The sequence below is a fragment of the Phalacrocorax aristotelis genome, chromosome 5 (genome assembly GCF_949628215.1).
Source record: "Phalacrocorax aristotelis chromosome 5, bGulAri2.1, whole genome shotgun sequence".
In the NCBI taxonomy this organism is placed as follows: Eukaryota; Metazoa; Chordata; class Aves; order Suliformes; family Phalacrocoracidae; genus Phalacrocorax; species Phalacrocorax aristotelis.
The window spans coordinates 20,208,038-20,228,846 of record NC_134280.1 but is presented as its reverse complement, the minus strand read 5'-3'; the positions used below and the strand labels follow the sequence as shown (position 1 = coordinate 20,228,846).

General features: G+C 39.6%; 1 protein-coding gene across 1 annotated transcript in view; it reads left to right on the top strand.

The window, feature by feature from the left end:
- Positions 1–2,091: 2,091 nt before the first annotated feature.
- KCNH7 (potassium voltage-gated channel subfamily H member 7) overlaps positions 2,092–20,809 on the top strand; it is a 238,760-nt gene continuing 220,042 nt past the window's right edge. The window contains exons 1-2 of the mRNA XM_075093317.1: positions 2,092–2,674; positions 4,689–4,919. Coding sequence (XP_074949418.1) covers positions 2,599–2,674; positions 4,689–4,919 — 307 coding nt within the window. The 5' untranslated portion in view covers positions 2,092–2,598. The remainder of the gene's footprint in view (positions 2,675–4,688; positions 4,920–20,809) is intronic.

Genomic DNA, 20,809 nt, shown 5'->3' with positions numbered 1-20,809 from the left:
TTTTTTCCAGCCAGGCACCTAAAGCACTGCGCGCTGGACTCCACCAGCCTGTAGTTGATTTAGTTTACACCTAACTGTTGGACACTAGAAACAAACACTGGTTGTTCAGTATAGGTCACAATTTTATTGTGTTTTTTTTTCCGTTGCTGTTATAGAAACATCAAAGTGCCACTTTTTAATGTAAAAATTATAACGAAGACACTGCTGGCCATTATGACTTGACTAGATGTTAGGTATTATATAAGGTGTTAAAATAAATATGCTCCTCTCACTTTACGTACATGAGTTCCACCACTGTCTTTGGGAACTTGAGTGCATTTTCAGAGCAATATATGGGTGTTCTTGGTCAAGACAAAGAGCAGAAAGAGAAAAATCAACCTGCAGCCTCATCCACTGTTCAAACAACACAAAAAGAGTAGAAATATTTTAAGAGTTTTATTCTCTAGTGTTGGTCAGAGTCACAAAATTGTTGTACTTCTCCAAATCTTATGATTACAAAGAATATATAGCTGTTATTCCTTTGATTCATACCTCAGAGTATAGGGATTAAAACAGTTGCTTCCGTAAATAAGCAACACTCACTTCCTAAGGTTGATTATGTACCTGATTACATACCACTTAATGTAGCTGTAGCTTTGCAATTAGTACACAGTCAATTACTATGCAGGCTTCTAAATACAATTTATGTACATATAAATGGTATTTTCAGACATCATTTACAGTTGTGTAAATCCAGAATGATTCCACTGAGATTAAATTAAATTAGCCCAGAAATGTCAACAGACTGTGTCCCTCCTATGATGGCACACGGTAACAGTGAAACAAAGGCCACACCTGAGAAAAGCCCACGGGAATAAGGAAACACCTGTTCGTGTTGCGGAAGAACAGGTGGGAGGCGGTGGTTTGCCGGCTCAATATCCTGTGCTTGCTATTACAAAGAACGGCGAGCAGGTGCCTCTCTCTTTTTTTTTATCCTGTGAGTTTATTTAGAAGCCGCCGCTGCTTTGCACTACCCTGGAGATGCCTTTCCAGCATCGCATGGCTGCCCCCAGCTCCCTCCCCGGATCACCTCGCCGAGCTCCCCCGGTGCTCGCCGTGCCGCAGCTGAACGCACACCGTTCTCCCCGCCGGGTATAGGGGGAAGCCTTAATTATAACCTGAAAATAATAGTCGCTTCCCTCGGGAGCTTCCCGAGTTACCCCGGCCGGGTGGGGGAAGCAGAGAGGGGCGGGGCACGGCGGGGGGCGGGGAGCAGCGTCGCCTCCGGCCGCGCCGGCGGGGCGACTCCAGCACCACGGCCAGCTCCGAGCGGGCGGCGGGCAGAGCCCGGCCCTGGGCCCCGGCTCCCGCGCCGGGGTGGCCGCCGTGCCCGCTCCGTGCCCGCTCCGTGCCCGCTCCGTGCCCGCTCCGTGCCCGCCCCGCCGCGCCGCGCCCCGCCCCGCGCCGCGGCTGCCCGCCGGCCCTCACCCCCCGCAGCCGCCGGCCTCGCCGCGCCCTCCGCACCGCCCTCTCGGCCCCCGAGCGGGGCCCGGCACCTGCTCGGCACCCGGCGAGCAGCGCCCGGCGCCGGGGGGATCCCCCTGCCTCGGCAGGAGGGGTGCGTGGGGCGCGGGGAAGTCCCCGTCTGTGTCACGCTGCGGGAGGAGGGGGCGATCCCTTCCACCGGGGCGGGGAAGGACGCCGAGAGCTCCGGTGGTCTCTTCCCTCCCCGCCCCACCCCCGCTCAAAACCGACCCCCACTCGCGCCTCCCCCCCCCCCCCCCCCCCCCAGACGGGGCGTGTACAAAGCTCCCTCCCTCCGTCCCTCCCTCCGTCCCCCGGCCCCGGCAGGGCTGGGGCTACCCGGCGGGCCGCGCTCAGGGGCCGCGGAAGGGCCGGCGGTGCCGGGAGGGCGGAGGAGCTGGGGCGGCCGGAGGTGGCGGGGCCCCCCCGCCGCCAGCGCCCTCGGTTCCCGCTGCCCCCCTGCAGCCGCAGCGGGGGGGGGGGATGTGGCACGTCGCGGTGCTGCCGGGGTGTAGCTCATTCCTGATGCCGCTGTTTGTCGCTGAGTTTTGAAGAGATTTATTGGCTGGCGCTTGCTAAGCCACGCTTGAGTAATCCGAGCTGCTGCGCGCCGTGGTGAAGCCCGGAGGGGGGGAACGTCACTCCCTCTGGCAGCGGAGCAACACTAGTCTTCCAGCCCTCTAACCATCACTACAGCGTCGGAAACTGCCGGGTCACAGCCATTTGCTTTGGAAAATTGGCGATGTTTGGTGCTAGAGATCGATTACCCTTGTAATCTCCCCCCCCACACCTCCTCCTGCTTACCCCACCCCTACCCGCCCCAGACAATAGCGTCCGAGCTCCTCCAGGAAAAAAATAGAAAAGAAAGCAAGGAAAGAAAGAAAGAAAAAGAAAGAAAGAAAGAAACTGGGGGATGGATCTGACTCCGATAGGAAAAGCGTGTATCTAGAAGTGGTGCTAATGGGAAGAGATTTCCGAGCTCCAGAGGACGATGATTTGTCACAAAGGGTAGCTGGCTCGGTGCTTTGGGCTGGAGCCGTGTAGGAGATCCTTGGAGAAGTCATTGTGCACAGAAAACCGAAGACCTGTACAAACATGCCTGTTCGCAGAGGTCATGTGGCACCACAAAATACATTTTTGGGTACAATCATACGAAAATTTGAAGGGCAAAGTAAGTTCTCTCTTTCTATCTATTTTGCTACAGTAGTTTGATTCTGCTTGTGACTAAATGGACAGCAGCTCCAGACTATTTTAAGTTTGTAGCTTGTAAAGAAAACCCCAGAGGTAAGAAGGGGATTCCTGGCAGGAGTAACGTTGTTTTTGATCTAGAATACAGATTACCGACTTGAATTATTGGGTTATTCTTTTCCTTGTTTCAAGGAATAGTTTTTATCTTTGACTGTATCTATATTGTATAGCTACAGAAGTTATATCTCTTACCTTGTTCTGAACTGGTGAGATGGCTCTAAAAGCATAGTGTACAATCTTGCTGCCTGTGCAATATCTAAAAAAAAAAAGTCCGCTCGATTTATTATTATTGTTGTTATTGTTACTAATTATAATTGTCTTTTCAAAAGAAAGCAGAACAGCCAGACTTTGATTTAGAGGAAACAGATAAAATGCAGAGGAGTTATTAAAGGGAAAATACACTCTTACCTTGTTGTCATGACTGCATTTTAATATAGCTGTCAAATATTTCTGCTTTGTTTATGCAATCCTAAAATATCTATCAAACCAGAGCAAATGCATCCTCAGGGAGAGTCTGTGAGGTCTTTTCCAATGCAGCAGTTTACTACCTGTCGAGGAGGCTGAAGCTGAAGTGGTTTTCCTGGCCGGAACTCTGGTTTACTGTTAACAGTAAGAAGGAACACTTGATGCTTAAAATGAATTTTATTTAGAAACAGTAGGTTTGATATATGTACATTTATTTAAATATTTAGCATATTTATAGTGTCAGTCTGCCGCAAACCCTTACAGCTAACTACAACTTATATACTTCCCACATTATACATTTAATATTTATATTATCAGAGAAAATTGGAGATGGTGTTTATAGTCCTACTTTATCTAAATGCTAAGTCAGTGTTGCTACTTAAGTAAAGTTTTTAGGCAGTATAGTGTATATATTTCAAAGAGAATAAAGCACTACCTACTAATTTGGCAAGTGACAGAGAAAATTCAGCATGCTTGAAAGACAGTAGGAAAAGCAAGAATGAAATCTATGTTTTTCTCCGCAAAGATTTCACGGTGTTCAAAGACAGAATAGCTTTAACATTTTCAAGACATGTACTGCTAACTTGGTGCCACGTAAAAAGTCTTTTATAAAGCAAGGGACCTACTAGTGTGATTAAGTAAGCAGAAATTCATGTTATTAACAGTAAATGTATCAAAGCTGCACATTTATCATTACAACGGGAGTAGCGTGTTATAGTGGTAAACAGAAACAAATGAAATAACAGTTGAAAACTTTTGAACCTTTCTGTCAGGTGAGGGTTTGGGGGAGGATGACAGACTGAGGCACAGTAATTCAGCGGACTGTGCAAAATGTTTCCAACATCCCAGTCTTTGGTTTTTATATACCTTCATAATCCTTTTTTCTTCTACTAAGGAATATTTTCTTTTATAAATGTAACTTCTAAAACAATCAGGGAGGGAAAAATTTGTCATGTTCTTTTCTAGATAGTTGTGTTAAAATACTGACTATAAACTTGCTGTCATTCACCTCAATGAAAATCCCTACAGAGCAGACTGAGCTGATTGGACTTTATCCCAGGAAACCCCTCACTTGAGTAAAGCCCCCTTTCTGAGGCCTCACTTCCCCCTAAAAGAAGCTAACAACTTTTCAAGGACTTCCCTGGAGTGATGGCTGACAGGATGGCGCTCATCACCTGGGATTCAGTGAAGCTAAAAGGCAACGTTTTGAAGTAAAAAGGACTTTTGCAAAAGGCTTGCATAATCTGGTTTTATTTGCCTAAAAGACAACTATCTTCATCTTTAATGTGTTCTAAATTTATTGAAGTTTCTTTAAAAGCTATGGATCAAATTAGCTACATTGAATGACTGAAAATCTCTGCATTTCAGGCATCCCTGTGAAAAGAAGACTTGTTTAGCATCCATCCATGCAATCGACACATTATGAAATGTTGAGAGAGTACTAAAAAATGCATCACTTTCTTTTATTGCAGATAAAAAATTCATCATTGCTAATGCTAGAGTGCAGAATTGTGCTATCATCTACTGCAATGATGGTTTCTGTGAGATGACCGGGTTCTCCAGGCCAGATGTCATGCAGAAACCTTGCACCTGTGACTTTCTTCATGGGCCAGAAACCAAAAGACATCATATTGCCCAAATTGCTCAAGCACTGCTGGGGTCAGAGGAGAGGAAAGTAGAAGTCACTTATTATCACAAAGATGGTAAAGTCTATTTTATTTTCAAGACTTTTTGTGTGTTTGGTTATCAGTTGATTGGTAAAAGAAGCGTGTATGATCTGCTGGCCAGACCCTTTGCTGGAGCAGTGTTGTATATTCTCTGAAGTCCAGTGAAGTACACTCATGTGTACCAGTAAGGGAATCTGCCCTGAAGGTAGTGGGTGTATAGAGTGTATCACTGTACGCTGACTCTGACAGCTGAATGAAGCTAGCACTGTGTTTGCGACTGTTGAAAAAAAGTTCTCCTCTCAGTTTGTTTAAAGCAGATCTAAAGCTCCTGAAGTAAACAGCCCTACAACAATGAACGGACACCACAAGCGTAGAGGGTACATCCTGTGAGTGTTAATTTTTATGAGCTGTTTCATCTCACAGGGCATAGGAATGGTGTATCAGTTTCAGGGGGCTTAACTCTGCCCGCCTCACGCAGTTGGAATCACACCTGGTTTTAAATGCAGTGTTTTACTTGAAAAAGTACAACAAGGTTAAAAGTAGCAAAAATTGGCCTGTCTTGAACTCATAAAGAAAGGGACAAGTCTCTCTCAGAGATGAGATACTGTGAAGTTGGAGTACCTAAAACTGAACCGCAGAGGTTGTCCTAGAATTACGTGGTCAGAGTAAAAATTTTGGGATGGCTAAACTACAGAGAGTTTCACTGTCATTCAGTGAAGACTCTATAGTTGACACTATTGCTGATATAAGGAGGAATGGCTAAATCTGCTATGCTCATGCTTTTTTCGTGTTAAGAGCATAAAATTAATAAATGATTGTATTTGCAGATTAAAAAATGCATACACATGAAACTAATTATGATACATAATGGTTATATGTAGGGGTTTTGCATTTTTTGTAACTACCCAGGGTTATTTACAGAAACATCCATCTTTCAAAGAAATCTCAGTAACGGGTAAGTGTGGTGTACCTTATTCTGTTTCTTGCTGTGTACACTCTTGGGAGAAGGAAAAGGAAATTCATATTCAAATGCTGAGCTTAAATTAGTTCTGGAGAGGTGCCAGTGTGTTTTTTGCATCAATTTTAGAATCACATGCAATGGATGCTCTCCCATTTTAAAGTCACAGAGTTAAACCCTGTTCTCAATAATTCTTTTATTATCTCAGAGAGACTTCAGTAATAATATTTTTAGCTTAGGCTAGTATAATTCAGATAGGACTCGGGCCAACCATTCTACCCATGCTACCAATAGTTAAGTATATTCTTAGCAGATTCTCAGTAGAGTCCTTTATTCTTCGATCTGGTTTGGTGGTCTGGAGCAGATTTTGGTGGAGATTTGTTGTTGTAGCTGTGCCTTGAACATAGATTTCTCAGGAGGCCTGACACTGTGTCTCTTTTACACATCTAGCCTGTGTTTGTTTTAACTTGGCGTGTGTTAAAAATAATATTGCAGAAGGAGAATGTCATTGCTAACTTTCACAGCCACCAGCCTGGAGCTCTGTTTTGAGATCTGGTCGTTTAAAAGTGCTTCAGTCTCCCAAGATATTAGGAGGGAGGGAAAGGTGCTTAACTAAAGTACTGCTTATCTGTCAGTTACCGTAAATATGTCTGTTTTTCTAAAATGCTGAATTCTGGCGTCATGCAACACACCATAAGCTGTTTGAGGCGAACCAAAGGAAAACTGTCCCTAAAAATTGCTGTATCTTTTGTAAATAGTTTTGAATTTTGAAGCATATTATAAATACGAGTTATTGATTATTCAGTGTAAACAATCTCATGCATAGGGATTTTCAGTAACTTCACTTCTGTGAATAGTTTCTTTCAATTACTAGACCACGTATCTGAAGGTTAAAGAATTTCAAAAGCTACAGACAAGAGTTCTAGACAAATTTGAGTTGAATTCCTCAAAATTTTACTGGTCAAAATGTGAACAGGACTCACCATGTGCACTATATGCACTGCTAAATTTAAACAATTACAGATGAATTATTTTGAATTGTGAACAGAATTTAAAATATCAAGTCACTGATCACAGGTGAAAGTCAACAAAATGCAAGATAGGTCTGACACTCAAATGCGAAAATGTCTGACAGCTTGATCATTTGTATATACAGACTTTTTTGTTTCATTCCACATAATATTAAATTTCTTTACAAAATGTGATAAAAAGATCTGAAGTTTATGTGATATCATAAAATTGAGACTACCTATATGGTGGAGATAATAAATGTCGGTAAACATATTCTCTAGTTATTCTAAATTACTGAAAAGATATGCTTCGCTTTTCATCTTTACTTTTTCAAATTCGGAAATCTGTTTTTGCAATATATACAGTGTGTATATATACACACACACTATATGTAACATACTCTATGTATTATAACAATATACAGAATGGTGATACTCAACAAGGACTTCCCCCAGGTTCTGAAGCAAAATGAATTTAAAGAGTTTTCTAAAAATCTTAGACGTTAGTGCCTGGTTAGTGGCTTATTAGGTACTACGTGCTGTACGTGAATATGAGAATATTTTAAGAGGTCAATGCCAGCACAGTTAGAAATGTAACTTCTTCCATGTGAGTAACCCAAGTTACTCCAGTGAACCACCCACTGCTTGAAAGTTTGATTTGACATTATATTTCATAGCCACCCATTGTATAATATTTAACATAGTACTAATCATGGAGAGGAGAAAGGCAGCTCATGAAGGTATGAATTTCCTGAGGTTCCACGAACAGGAGTTTCTGGAGACCATGTTACACAGTCCTGAATAAATGCCCAGTGAATTGCAAATGAAACCGTATTCCACGTCACACTATCATTTACTCTACACAAGCCACTGATTATATTAAAAATTATTTTGATATTTCAAAGTAAAGCAAATATCCCCTCACTTGTAAAGCTAATTTGTCATCACAAGTCCAGCAATGCTGATATCAGAAAGGGGACCAGATTAAACACGGCAGACAGAAGATCCGGTGGTCAAAGAAGAACGCAAATTTGATGTATCATGGTTCTATAAATGTGTTACCTAGAGTGGCCATGTTTTCCTTCCACTGTGCAGTGTGGGGAGGGTGCAGAGGAGAGGGGGAGAACACTTGTGATAGCTTTGTGTAATTGTTTAGATGGCATGGAGATGGCAGGCCCTGTCCCAACCACACCAGTGCCATATCTTCATAGAAGTTTTTTAACTTTGACGGCTAAAAGCCTTACTAGCTCCTCTTGCAGTATCAGAATTTGATTTGTATCAGAATAAGATTGTTAAAATAGCCTACATTTAGTTTTAATTTCTCCTGACTTTTTCCTTTTAGAAGGGTATTTACACAATCCAGCAAAGTTCTCGTCCCCTGTCCTGTTAGAGTAGTGCCACCGTAGCCGATTACATAGTTATCAAAAGAATTAATTACTACTGAGAGAAATGGTTAATGCGAACAGATGGACACCAAAACCAAGGGTCCAAGTTCATAGGTTCTCATCACAGAAGAAACTCCACAAATATCACTGGATGTACTCATGGGATTAAAGACAGTAAATTTCTTTTTTAATGTAAATATTCCTTTTTAAAAAGAACAATAGATAAATATAGACAAATCACGAGAACTATTACTTTGAATCAGATTTTTTTTAAAGTCTTGCCCATTAGGCGTTAACATCTGCTTAATTCAAAAATTATACTCTCATATCAAAGTAGCAGTATAGTATATTCCTCATTATCTCACAACTTCATTTTAACAAATCATATAGCTATATGATCAGTTGTATAGTTGAAGGTAAGATGTTGTTTATACAGAATATCAATTCTTACTCTAATAAAGTTATTTGTGGTGAAAATGTTTGACAGCTCTTCCTCTGAGGACTCCATTTTGTAGTTTAAGTCATTATTGCATAAATCATTCTTGACAGCTGTAAAATATTGCTTGAGGTGGTAAAGCTGTAAAGCTTTTGACATAAAAAGTATAATTATTTTGGGATTGAGAATGGATGTGTGATAATCAGAAAGGATTGTATCACGCTGAGTAGTTTTTTACTTCTTACTCTACGTTTTGTGGACGACAGTGGGCTATATCTAAGCTTACAGAGTATACCTGTTAAAGGCAGGTAAGGAGATCATTTAGTCTTACCCTATACACATCAGATATTCTAGGGATAAGAAGCACTACAGAAGAGTATAGGTTTGAGCAAAGATAAGATTAAGCAATTATTCGCAGAGTGTTTACAAACCTCACAAATTACTTGCCACTTACCCAGTTTGAGAAATGTAATTTGTTACATTTGACTGCAAATTAAACGTACTTGTATTTTCAAAACACATTAAGATTCCAAACTAATATTTTTAAGGCCATTTAAGCTCTTTTTTGAGGATAAGAAAATTTAAAAATGTGTAAATGTACTGACAAAATAAAGGGGAAATGCTATTAAATGTTCTAAAATAGAAAGATTAGGGCTTCATTTAGAAGGTTATCATCTAAACTTCAGCCAGCATAAGTGTTGTATCACCTGTTTGTGTTCTATAACTTCTGTGAACCTACTGATCAATTAAAAGTACAACTGAAAAGAAAGACCCTTGCGTGTATGTCAAGTCCCCTTAGAGTAGCTCTAACGTGAGGGTCAGCAAGTGCAATTTTGACTAGATTCAATGCCTTGCCAATGAATCAAGTCACTTCCTAATACCCTGCTGCTGTAGTTCTTCGTTTAAGAAACACTATCTGACTGCATTTTGATAAATGAAGTGTTAGCCTCCAACAAAAAGCTCTCCAAAAATCTGTCTTAATGTAAGATTTTTCCAAACACCCTTTAAAAAAACAAAACAATCCCCAAACCAAAAAACAACTTGGGCAAAATCCAGAATATTACTGAAGGTGTTGAACTATTGGAAATAGACGACCTTGTCCTCTGTCTGTAGTGTAATGTTTCTACCTTAGGTTTTAATACTTGTTCTAAGAGACAAGTCTGTCCCTTGTCCCATTCAGTATTGCTGTTTTTGCAACAGGGAGCACCATCTGCAGCACCCCGATACCTTAATGATCAGAATATCTCATTTACCCATCCCCATTCAGTTATGGCTCCTGTGCCTGCCCAGAACTGTGGGTCACTTCTTATTCACATTTCACGTGGGATACCTAATGATTATGATAAAGCAGCGCTCAGGTATACTAAGAAGGTTTATCTATGGGCCAATTTCAGCCATATTTTTTCAGTTCCTTGGCTTTCAATATGTGCTTTTATTCTTCTCAGGTTAAGATGAATTTATTTTCAATAAGAAGGGAGCTTTTATAGCAGACCAATTTTTTGCATTCATGTATTTCTGCTACTGAGAGACAGTATATGAATAAAAAGGGGAAAAAATTAAATTGCCTTTAAAATTATTCTTTTTGTCAGTGTTTAGGGTCAGAAAGGTATGATTAGATATATCTAATTTTAACAACTAATGAAGACTCTAACTGCTATTACTATAGCTACTGCATCTTTTACAGAAAAAAAAAAATCTGACTCAGTTTGGAAAAACCCCTTCTGACAGTTTTAAGTTCCTCCATGGCATGAATAAAAAACCTGCAGGCTAACGGATCCAGAGTCTTTCATTTCAGGACAGTGTCCAGAGGGAACTCTTCTGCCACTGGACATCCATAGTACAGTTTTACAGCAGGATTCAGAAAGTCTTAGGGTCACCTTACACTAATCAAGGGACACAAAATTCCCTTGCTTGAGCTACAAAGAATCAGTGATTGCCAGCTTTTTAAAAGAGAGACCACAGTGGTAAGAAAGGTGTCACATTCTGGAGTCAAATGGCACTAGAAGGTTATGATATGATACACATACTCAAAACTAAAGTTTTTCTAAGCTGTTTAGAATGATAATATCCTATGGAGAAGAGTTTCACCTCTTAATTAGCCATTGCCTGACAAAGTTTTTTTATCTGCTTTGAATATGCTCCTTTCGGTTTTAGTGAAAGGAGTATTATTTTGGTTTTGAGTTATGAGACAAAAAGAACAGAAGCTGTTAGTCTATTTTTTGGTGTGGCTTCACATGATTTTATTGTGTTCTCTTTCCATCTTCAGTATGCATCCTTTTTAATGTTACATTCTGATAAGAGAGTTATTCCATACTCCTAATTTGTATTATCGATTGGTTCTTTCTCTTCTCCACCGAATTGGCCCGTGTATCAAAAAGAGACACAGAGCAAATCAGGCATCATACCTTGCAATAGACATGGGGGAAGAGCAACTGCTTTTCTAATAGTAGCCTTATGCATATTTGGTATTACACAAACTTCAGAACATAGCACTTCGAATAGTACCAATGTTGGCATTGGTGCTCTTCTCTCTGGTTTCAAGCAATGGAAAGAGAATAATGGTGTAGATTAGATTTCATCTTAGTGGTTTCAAGTCCAGTTTTAAAGTGTTCCCTACATATTTGATTTCGTGTATGACTCACTCTATGTGCTAGACAGTCCATATTCTTCCAAGCTTCCCAGCTAAGTAAGAAAAAAGCTTAATCAAGCAGTATACGATTCAGAGTAGCGAGACAAAGCTGACTATGGAAATTGCTACCTCACTCTGGAAACCATGTATCTCAAGAGCAATCAGAGCTGTAGCTGTGAACCTAGATCTAGGCAGAGCAGATGCATGACAGTGACAGTGGGGTAATGTGGCTCTATAGTTACAGCTGGTCTCACACAGTCTACATTTCTGAAAGTTCACATCTCTGAGGTGAGAAATATTGGTGTTATATATTTGTATATCTTGAACTTCTTAGTCTAGTATACTGTTTTTAAGGAAATAACATACATATTTGAATTATTTCTTAGAAATTAAGCTAAAATTTCATTTGGAAAGCAGAATTATAGCCATAACTAGTCACAAAATGCTTTTTGACCTCCAGCGTTTCCATAGATACCCCATTTTAAACTCCCTCACCAGCTTTCTAGTACAATATAGCCTTTTCGTTTCTATTTTTCTTAATTCTTTAATTCTGTAATCACAGTGAAATCTCATCAGTAAATATCACCACAAAGGACAACAAATTCAATCAGAAAAAAAGTCAAAGTAAAGAGTATCAAGGAGATGTCCTGTTGTCTTTTTCTGTTTCTTTAGCCAGACTTTAGTTTGAGGTAGCTAGTTTTGATAACGCCCTCGATTATAGCCCTGAAGTGTTATCCACAAAAAGAATATATTCCAGCTCCGTTGTTAACAAAGAACCATCATATCATGAAGACCTAAAGATGCTGTTTAAATGTCAACATTATTAACTATTTAATTGCTGACAGTTGAGTGGAAATGACCAGAAGAAAGCTTAGGCCAGGAACCACAGCTGCCTTCAGTACTTCCTGCCTGCTGAAATTTCTTGCTTTCATGTCCTTGTTCCTCCATAACCTCATTTAAATCCCTGATTGGCCATGTGAGGCTGCAGTGGAAACCAGAGAGTGTCGCCTAGATGGTCAGGTCAGTTCAGAGAAACACGACAAGAGTTTACTTCAAATACCAGGTAATTAGGATTTATCACAATACCTAAATACACTGATCCTTGACAGTATCAACTTATTAAATGTTGGCCTCTTCAGAGCAAATGCTGAAGTTACTGCTTAGTAACTGTTTAGTACTGTTTAGTATCTGATTGTTTCTGCTCCCAGAAACACTCCTAAAGGCCTGAGAGCAAGATCAATACAGATACGGGACTTGGCTTGTGCACCCACAGCTTTCACAGAATTAAACTGCAAAGTTTAATTTTTGCAACACTAAAAAGTCCTGATCTTTAGGTATTAGAGCACTGCTGGTAGAGAAGATTATGCCATTGCTAAAAAGTATGAGCTGGATCTGAGCTGCTACATACAAAGAGAACAAGTTATGAAAGAAACACGCAAAACAAAGACAAAACCTTTCTCCATTTTAATTCACAGTGTAGAGAGGCAGAGATGATTTCAGAACACAGATATATATTAGGGGTTTTGCCTTTGTCTTATACCTAGGCTGCTTGAAAAGCAGTTAATCATCATGTAAATATGTTTCATCACTAACACACATGTTCTAAAGCACTTACTCCCAGCTGTTCTCAGACTTTGGAGTCTGTGCCCTTTTGAGATTTTTTCTTTTTTAGAGCATTCTCTGCTGATTTTCATTCAAATCAATGCAAGTGTATCTCTGAAAATAGCTTGCAAATTTCCTCCTTTCAAAACCCATTTGTGCCAATCTGCTTTACTCCTTCCTCTCTGGAAAAAAATGCCAGATAATCTCATTAATATTTTGCACGTTTGTGACTGTTGAACAAGAAAGCATTTCTTTTTATACTTTCAAAACAACATGAAACTCAGTAGTCCATAAGTCCTAGTGTCATGATATTTAAGGTAAAATACTGTTGCAGTTCTGTCTACTTGCTTGAAAAATGGCTTTCAGTTCACAAATGGGCAAGAAGGGAAAGAAAGAAAAGACAGACAGGAAAGAAAGGAAAGAAAGGAAGAGAGAAAGAAAGGAAGGAAGAGAGAGGAAGGAGAGGAAGGAAGGAGAGGAAGGAAGGAGAGGAAGGAGAGGAAGGAAGGAGAGGAAGGAAGGAAGGAAGGAAGGAAGGAAGGAAGGAAGGAAGGAAGGAAGGAAGGAAGGAAGGAAGGAAGGAAGGAAGGAAAGGAAGGAAAACCTCAAGTCCATATAATTTTAAATAATGATAATAAAAGAAAGGAAAATGTGTTCCTTTTTTTTCCATCATAAATGCCTAGCATTATTTTTGCATGATCAAATATACCAGTAATCAATTTAACACCAAAGTCCATCCAACAGAAATTACACCACTTCCCAAAAGGACTATTTCTGGAGTCATGGGCAACATACCATATTATGTGAGAGAATAACGGCCTTGAAGTACAAAACCAAGTATCTACAAATCAATATCTGAGCCTTCTCTATGGATTAATGGAGTGGCTTGTGAACTGGTGTGAAAGACAGCCTATGTATAATGTCAATCCTGAGCCAGTCCATGCTGGTCCACAGTTCAGAGGACCCTTAGTGCTTCTGTAAGTTATACCGCTTGCTTATGGTGCCAAGAATATGAGGTGGCACAGAAGCAGCTTTAGTGTTTTACCCACAGTTTCAAAGACAAGGTATTTACAGGGATAAAGCAGAGTTTGAGTACTGTTTGTGGGTGAGCACAAAACTGTATTAAGATGTTGTTTCTCTTTATCCTAATCTTCCAAATCTCTTCTCTCATGTCAGGAGCAGAACTGGGGTCTAAGGAGCTGTTTCCAAATGCTTAACATTTAATAAAAACTGCTAACTTCTACTGCAGCTACAAGCAGAGTTACTGCCTGATATGTATGATGTTTGTAGATCAGGCTCTAGGTGCAGGTGGCATCCCCCTTCTCTAGTTAGTCTCTGTTTAAAGAGGAGAAAAGAGGAAGGAATACATGGTCCACAGAAAACTCTTCTTCCTAGCTGACAGGTATGCAATTCTTTTATAAAAACAACTACACAAACCAAGAATATTACAGCTGAGAGAGCTTTTTAATAGACCATGCAGATCTATTTACATTCATTTCTGGTTGTCTTTTGACCTCATTTATGAAAAAAACACATCCTGCAGAAGCAGAATTGCCAGTAGCATCACTGTCTCTGCAGAACTCAACATATGCAAAACATAATTATTAGCCAGATAAATACATTCTGTGTGGCTGCTTGAATTTCAAACATGATCTCTCACACTTGCATGTGCAAAAGCATTTGTCCCTGCTTCATCGGAGCTGGGTGAACTGTTTCCCTTTTAAGTAATATTTTGGTCTTAATCCCTTTTCCTTTCACCTTGGGATCACTTTTCTGTAAAAAAAAAAAATTGCAGATAAAGCACTTTATTTCCACTTTCTGAGGAATTTAAGAAAATGTATCACTTGGTTTTTGAAATGATGGAGAAACAATTCTACATGTTTAACCTTGATTGTTACCTGGAAAGTAGATTATCCAAACTTTTTTGCCCCTTAGGGGCCACAGGCACTAAAATATCAGATGTAACTAAAGTATCATAGTTATGAAGATCATACTGAGGTTTAGTTACTTCAAGGGAAATGACTGACCTGAACTTTTACATGTAAAAGCAAATTTAGGACTAGATTTTCCATTATATATGTATTGTGCCATATATATATATATTACAAAAGGGCTTTTCTCCCTCTCAAGACGTTTAACAACCACTTTGAGGAGCTGCCAAAATTACCTCCTACCCCATCACAGAACCATAGAATACAAACTGATATTCTATAGTTCACAACAGTTTTACTAATATAGCTTTCTTATTAAATGCATTCAGTCAGAGGAAGTCTGAACTGAAGAACACATTAAAGTGACTCCTAATGATCTGATTGACTAATGCAGTGAGTCTCTTACCTTGAAAGACAGATTATTATTGAAAATTTCACAGTTCCAAATCGTTATTCTCTACTGTATTTTTGCAATATCCTCCTCTCTTTTCTAAGGGAGCACGCCAAGGGTGCATTGTAACACTTCCCAGTATAGACAAGAGCGTTGCAATATATAAATAAATGCCACCCCAACATGATCAAGTCCAAGAAATGGATAACAGAGTGAGAATATTAAATGATATTCAACAGGGAATAGTTCTGTAAAACAATCTTTAATAGTAATTGCACTGAATAAGAATTATTCTTAAATGAGTATCTGAGACCATGGTGTAGGTCCAAGAAAGGACACCCTAGGATGATGCAGTTTTGTACATACCTCTGTCTTGTCTGTAATAAAGGATAATTTCTAGAGAAGTGACATATTCTGTTAGATAGGATACATGCTGTAATGATCCTTGAGTGCTAGAATGGGGTTAGAGATAGCTGGGGTTATTCTGAATGGCAAAAGGGGCCCAACTGCTTCCTTCTCTTGTCACGGGGTTTAAGAGCACAAAGGTGGAATCAAGTCCTGTTCATCTTTTTCCCATGTAAGCCCTGCATCAAGTTTAGCCCTCAGGGTTTCCAAATGTGATACAGAAAATTGAACTGCCAAATAAACAACAAAGAAAAAAATATGGGAGGTGTGGTTAAGGCAGATCAGTGGCTGCTAAGCTCACACTTTTTCCAGACAGAAAAAACTTACCATTTATTTGCAAGTCTCACGTTGGACTTCGATGTGATAGTTGTAGTACTTATTCAGGAGAACCACAAATCAGTCATAGAGAGCCTATGAATCATTCTTAAACCACATCGTTATTTTAGAAGAAAGCAAAACTGTATCTTAGCTGAGCATTATTTGTCTTTAACAGGGACTACAAGTATCATGTAATGGAAAAGGCTTTATTCCCCACCCCCACCCTCCACCCCCCACCCCCCAAAAAAAAGAAACCTCTCACTCTCCAAACATTCAAATAACTGCAATTTCATCAGACCCAAGCTTGCTTCAGCTTTTTAGGTGTGTATAATGGAGTCTGTCCTCCACGATCCTGAATACTTGTGAGAGTTACATAAAGTTACCAATGGGAAAATGGACATTTCTGCAGGATATAGTACTTCTGTTCGGATTCAACAAGCTCATCTCTAGACTTGATACAGTAACCAGGGATATTCTCATAACATAGTTTAGATTGTAACTTTTTTCTCTCTTGGATTTCACCCTTTCTGTGTATCTTGTTTTTTATAAACTGGCACAGTCTGTATAACAAGTAATGCTTTGTTTCACATGTGAATCTTTAAATAGCAATCATTCAGCCCTGTTTGCTTTCAGAAAGCATGCTGTTAGCATGGCATATATTCTAATATATAACATTTTACCGTTCCAGTATAGCAAGTAAGTCCTTTTATTAGATTGGCCTTTTATAGCCATCATATTTTCATAGACTCAAGAAGAATTTAGGTCAGGAGGAGACTCAGGAGGTCGTCTAGTCCAATCTCCTGCTGAAAGCAGGAGCAACACAAATTTCAGACTAGGCTGCTTAGGGCTTAGTCCAGTTGGAGGCCAGGATGGAGACCACAGAGCATCCCTGGACAACCTTTCCAGTGCTCAGTTACCCTCATATTGAAACTGGTTTTTGCTTATACTACGTCAGGACGTCCCCCATTTTAATTTCAAGCATTCTCTATCATTCTCCTGCCATGTACCTCAGTAAAGAACCTGCCTCCCTCTCCTGGTAATTTCCTCATAGCTACTGGAAGGCTGTTATTACATCCCTTAAAGCTGTCTCTTCTCTAGGCTCCTGGCCAAGGCCAGTTTCCTCAGCCTCTCCTCACAGGACATGTGCTCTAAGTCCATATCCATCTTGGTGGCCTCTGCTGGTGTCACTCAAGTTTATCAACATCTCTCTTGTAGTAGGGGTCCAAAGCTGGATGCACTATTCCAGGTGTGACCTAATGAGCACTGTGGAAGGGGGAAGTATCACTTTCTTCAATCTACTGGCTATGCTTCTGATGATACAATGCAGCATGCTTTATCCTGGACACAGTTGTATTCAAATCTCTCAAGAGATCCCTGACTCAGTCCTCTCCCACTACCTTGAATACTGTCTCAAGATTCAAATGTCTCCCAAACTGAGGCAGTTAATGTATAGAGCACCTCAGGTTTATCTGCATCCACTGTCACTAAATCATCCTGCCCACTCGGCAGCAGGCTCTCATTATACTTGTTTATTCTTTTACTGCTAGCATAGCTAGCAACAGAAGCTCTTCTTGTTGCCCTTGATATCCCTAGAGTTTCAAGTCTAGCTCAGCTTCTCCTTTCCTAAGACCATCCCAGCATGCCTGGGCAGTGTTTCTGTATTCCTCCTTTGTAGCCTGCCCTTGCTCCCACCTCTTTTATATGTCTTTTTTGATTGTTGGTTTTGCACTGGAGCTCAGTCATGAGTTCCCTGCTGAGCCATCTGGCATTCTGATACATCTACTCATTTTTCTGAGTATTTGGATGGACTGCTATTGTGCATGAGGGAGGGTGTTTGAGCTATACCCTCTGGAAAGTTTGAAGAACCAGTAAGTTAGTTACCTTTTTTTTTTTTTTAAATTCAGTAGCCCATACGTAGGTACTTTACCCGTCTTTCATTATACTACTTGGCATTCTGTACTACTTTTATAGATTCCTCTTACTTGAATGTTCAATATTATGTCACGTTTTATACATGAAATTTTATGTAACTTAGGTACACTTATACATGGATTAGGAACTCCTGTTTCCATTGTTCATTAAAGATGGTTGAAATTGCAACCTAGATATTGTTTGCCAGAAGATCTTTTCCAAGTGTCATTACTAATGTGCTACATGGTATAGATTCCATGTTGCTACTGATTTTATTATGAGGAACTATGTGCTCAGTGTTTTCCTGTATTGGATGCCAATCTGCCTGGCCCATAGGCATCTGCTTAGTTTTCTTTGGGAGATTTTTTATATGAACATGCGTTTGAGTTAAAAAAGAAAACAGACATTCTAATGCTTATTTTGCCATGTATTACAGTCATCTGAACAGCTTAATGCTAAAGATAATTGCAGTGGAGGTCTTCTTGTAAGTTTTAGAAGAAGCTAATCAATTGTCTTATACTGGAAGATAAGTGCAACTGCCACTGGCAAACAGCTAGAGCATCCCTGGCACACATAATTCAGCGCTTCATTCCCATCATTAAAGATGTGCAAAAGACAGATCTTCTAAGAGAGAAATATTTTTCACATTTGGAATTCTTGTAGTGGCTTTCAGTAGTGAGGTAACCTCACTGAAACACTGTCTCATCTCAGAAGAAAAGTTTGTTGCTAACGTTTCTGTATGTAAGTCATGGCAAAAGACATCACTTTCTTCTCCATTTCTCTTCTGCCGGTTTTTATTTCATATTTTCTTCAAGAAATGATAGATACAGTGATTTGTGCTGTGCTCTTTCTTCCAGGTTAATTGACGTGGGGAGACAGAAATCTGCTATTTCCTTCAAGGGTTAATACTGCCCTTTTCCTTTAGACCGATGCTGACTACCCTTCCCCTATCCCATCAAACAACAAAGTCAATATCGCAGTGTGCTAACTACCTCCTGACAGAGGCTCAGCACATCTGGCTGCCAGCATTGATCGCACTCAGCACCTGGCCCCTGACACACGGAGCATAACGTGTCAGGAGCAGAGCATCGGGAATCCTGCAGTTTTGTGGTACTGCAGTCATGTCACATCCATGGTTTTAAGCAGTGCCGTTTCAAATACTGATCATTTAGGAATGTGATTGCATCTGAGGATATTAAAAAAGGTAACTGAGACATGATCTCACTGCTTTAAGTCACCCCGGTTGTGTGGCCTGACAGCCTATTCGGATCTTTAACCCATTCCATGTTTTCTTTTGGTTCTTTACATATAGACAAGGAATGTTAAACAAACACAATGTGACATTTAAAGCATATTTAATGAATATTATTAATGATGAGTTCAACTGCTGTTTGAAAGTGTTGATAAGCTTCATTAAATATACTTCCACTAACTAAAACAGCACTGACAATATTTTAAATCTTAAATTTTAATTATTAAAATATTTTTTCTCCCTATTGCTTGCTTACTATTTGTAAGTATTGCTTGACACTTACAAATCTGTTTGTTTCATGCTGGATTTTAATCATCCTAATGTGATGTTAAAAAGTTCATTGATAAAACCTGCTTTACCCACTGTCTAAAAGAAACTGTTGTTTACTCTCTTCCCATGTAACAGATAGAAGTATCTTGGGGGTGTACAATAGCAGTTGCTGGCGTTACGTTACCAATGCTGGTTGCCCCTACAATCAATTAATTTGATGATGCAGAAAAGAACATACCTAGCATGTGCATTACAATATAGTACTATGTAAGAATTTCTGATTTTTTAAAATGTGTTTTCTATTTCAACTCAGATGCAAAGCCATTCTTACTTCTACAGTAGTAAATGAGAGATTCATACACTGACAGTATAATTGCAGTCATTTCTGCATGTAACAGATACAGTATTCAGGGTAGCTACTTGTATGTGCTTCATTTCTGCTTAGAGGTAATTTAGCGTACATAGCACTGTGACATATGGCTTATTTTTAACTTAAGGGAATGAAAATACACAAATCATTTCTCATTCTTGGACTGGACCAAATTGTCATTGTCAGATTGCCCGTTAATAGCCAAATGCAAATGTTGACTTGTTTTTGTCAAGAACAACCGTTAACGATACTTGGCCCTGCAAGGCTCGTGTAAAGTCAGAATGTGACCAACAGCCAAAAGGATGGCTTTTCTAAGCCTTGCTTCTGACGCTGTGCTTTGCAGAGGAATACAGTTATCTTTACAAACAGGTATTACAAAACAACTTACCCTTATGACTGACATAACACCAGAAATGGTGGTTCCTTCCCAGTTATTTATCGTCTTTATCTAAAACGAAAAGTAAACCCAACCTGCCACAGCAAATAAGTTCCATTTCCAATAAGGTTTTTGAATAACTGAAAAGCCTGTGTGTTTTTATTTGAATTTGAAATGCTTGAAAATATTTTATAGTTACATATTTGATATTTAGATAATTGATAAAAGCTTTGCAAGTATATGCTTTTTTGAGACCTTGAACAGATCGCCCTTCTAATGATCAGTGAGTCATTCTTTTTTAGATACTGAATATATTATAATGTACATTTTGCAAGCAATTATGAGAGCAAAATAACTTAGATTTAAAAATTGAAGTAATTTTATATTACCTACAGTCCTAATCTGTAGGGTTATGGCATTTTTAGTATTCTTTGAAATTACCATTTTCTCCTTGAAACCCAAGATAATCAAATGGAATATAATAGGAAATTTTGGAGATCCGGGCACTGAGTTCAACCATGGAACTGCCCAGGTCTATTGGCTGTGAAAAAGAAGTGTATTATTTTAATGTGGTAATGCTAAATATAAACCATTTTTGAGTACAGGATTGACAATTCCATTAAGCCTTCCTAATCAGTCTTTCTGAAGTGCAGCAAAAAGGGTAAGCAAACTGTCTGGCCAA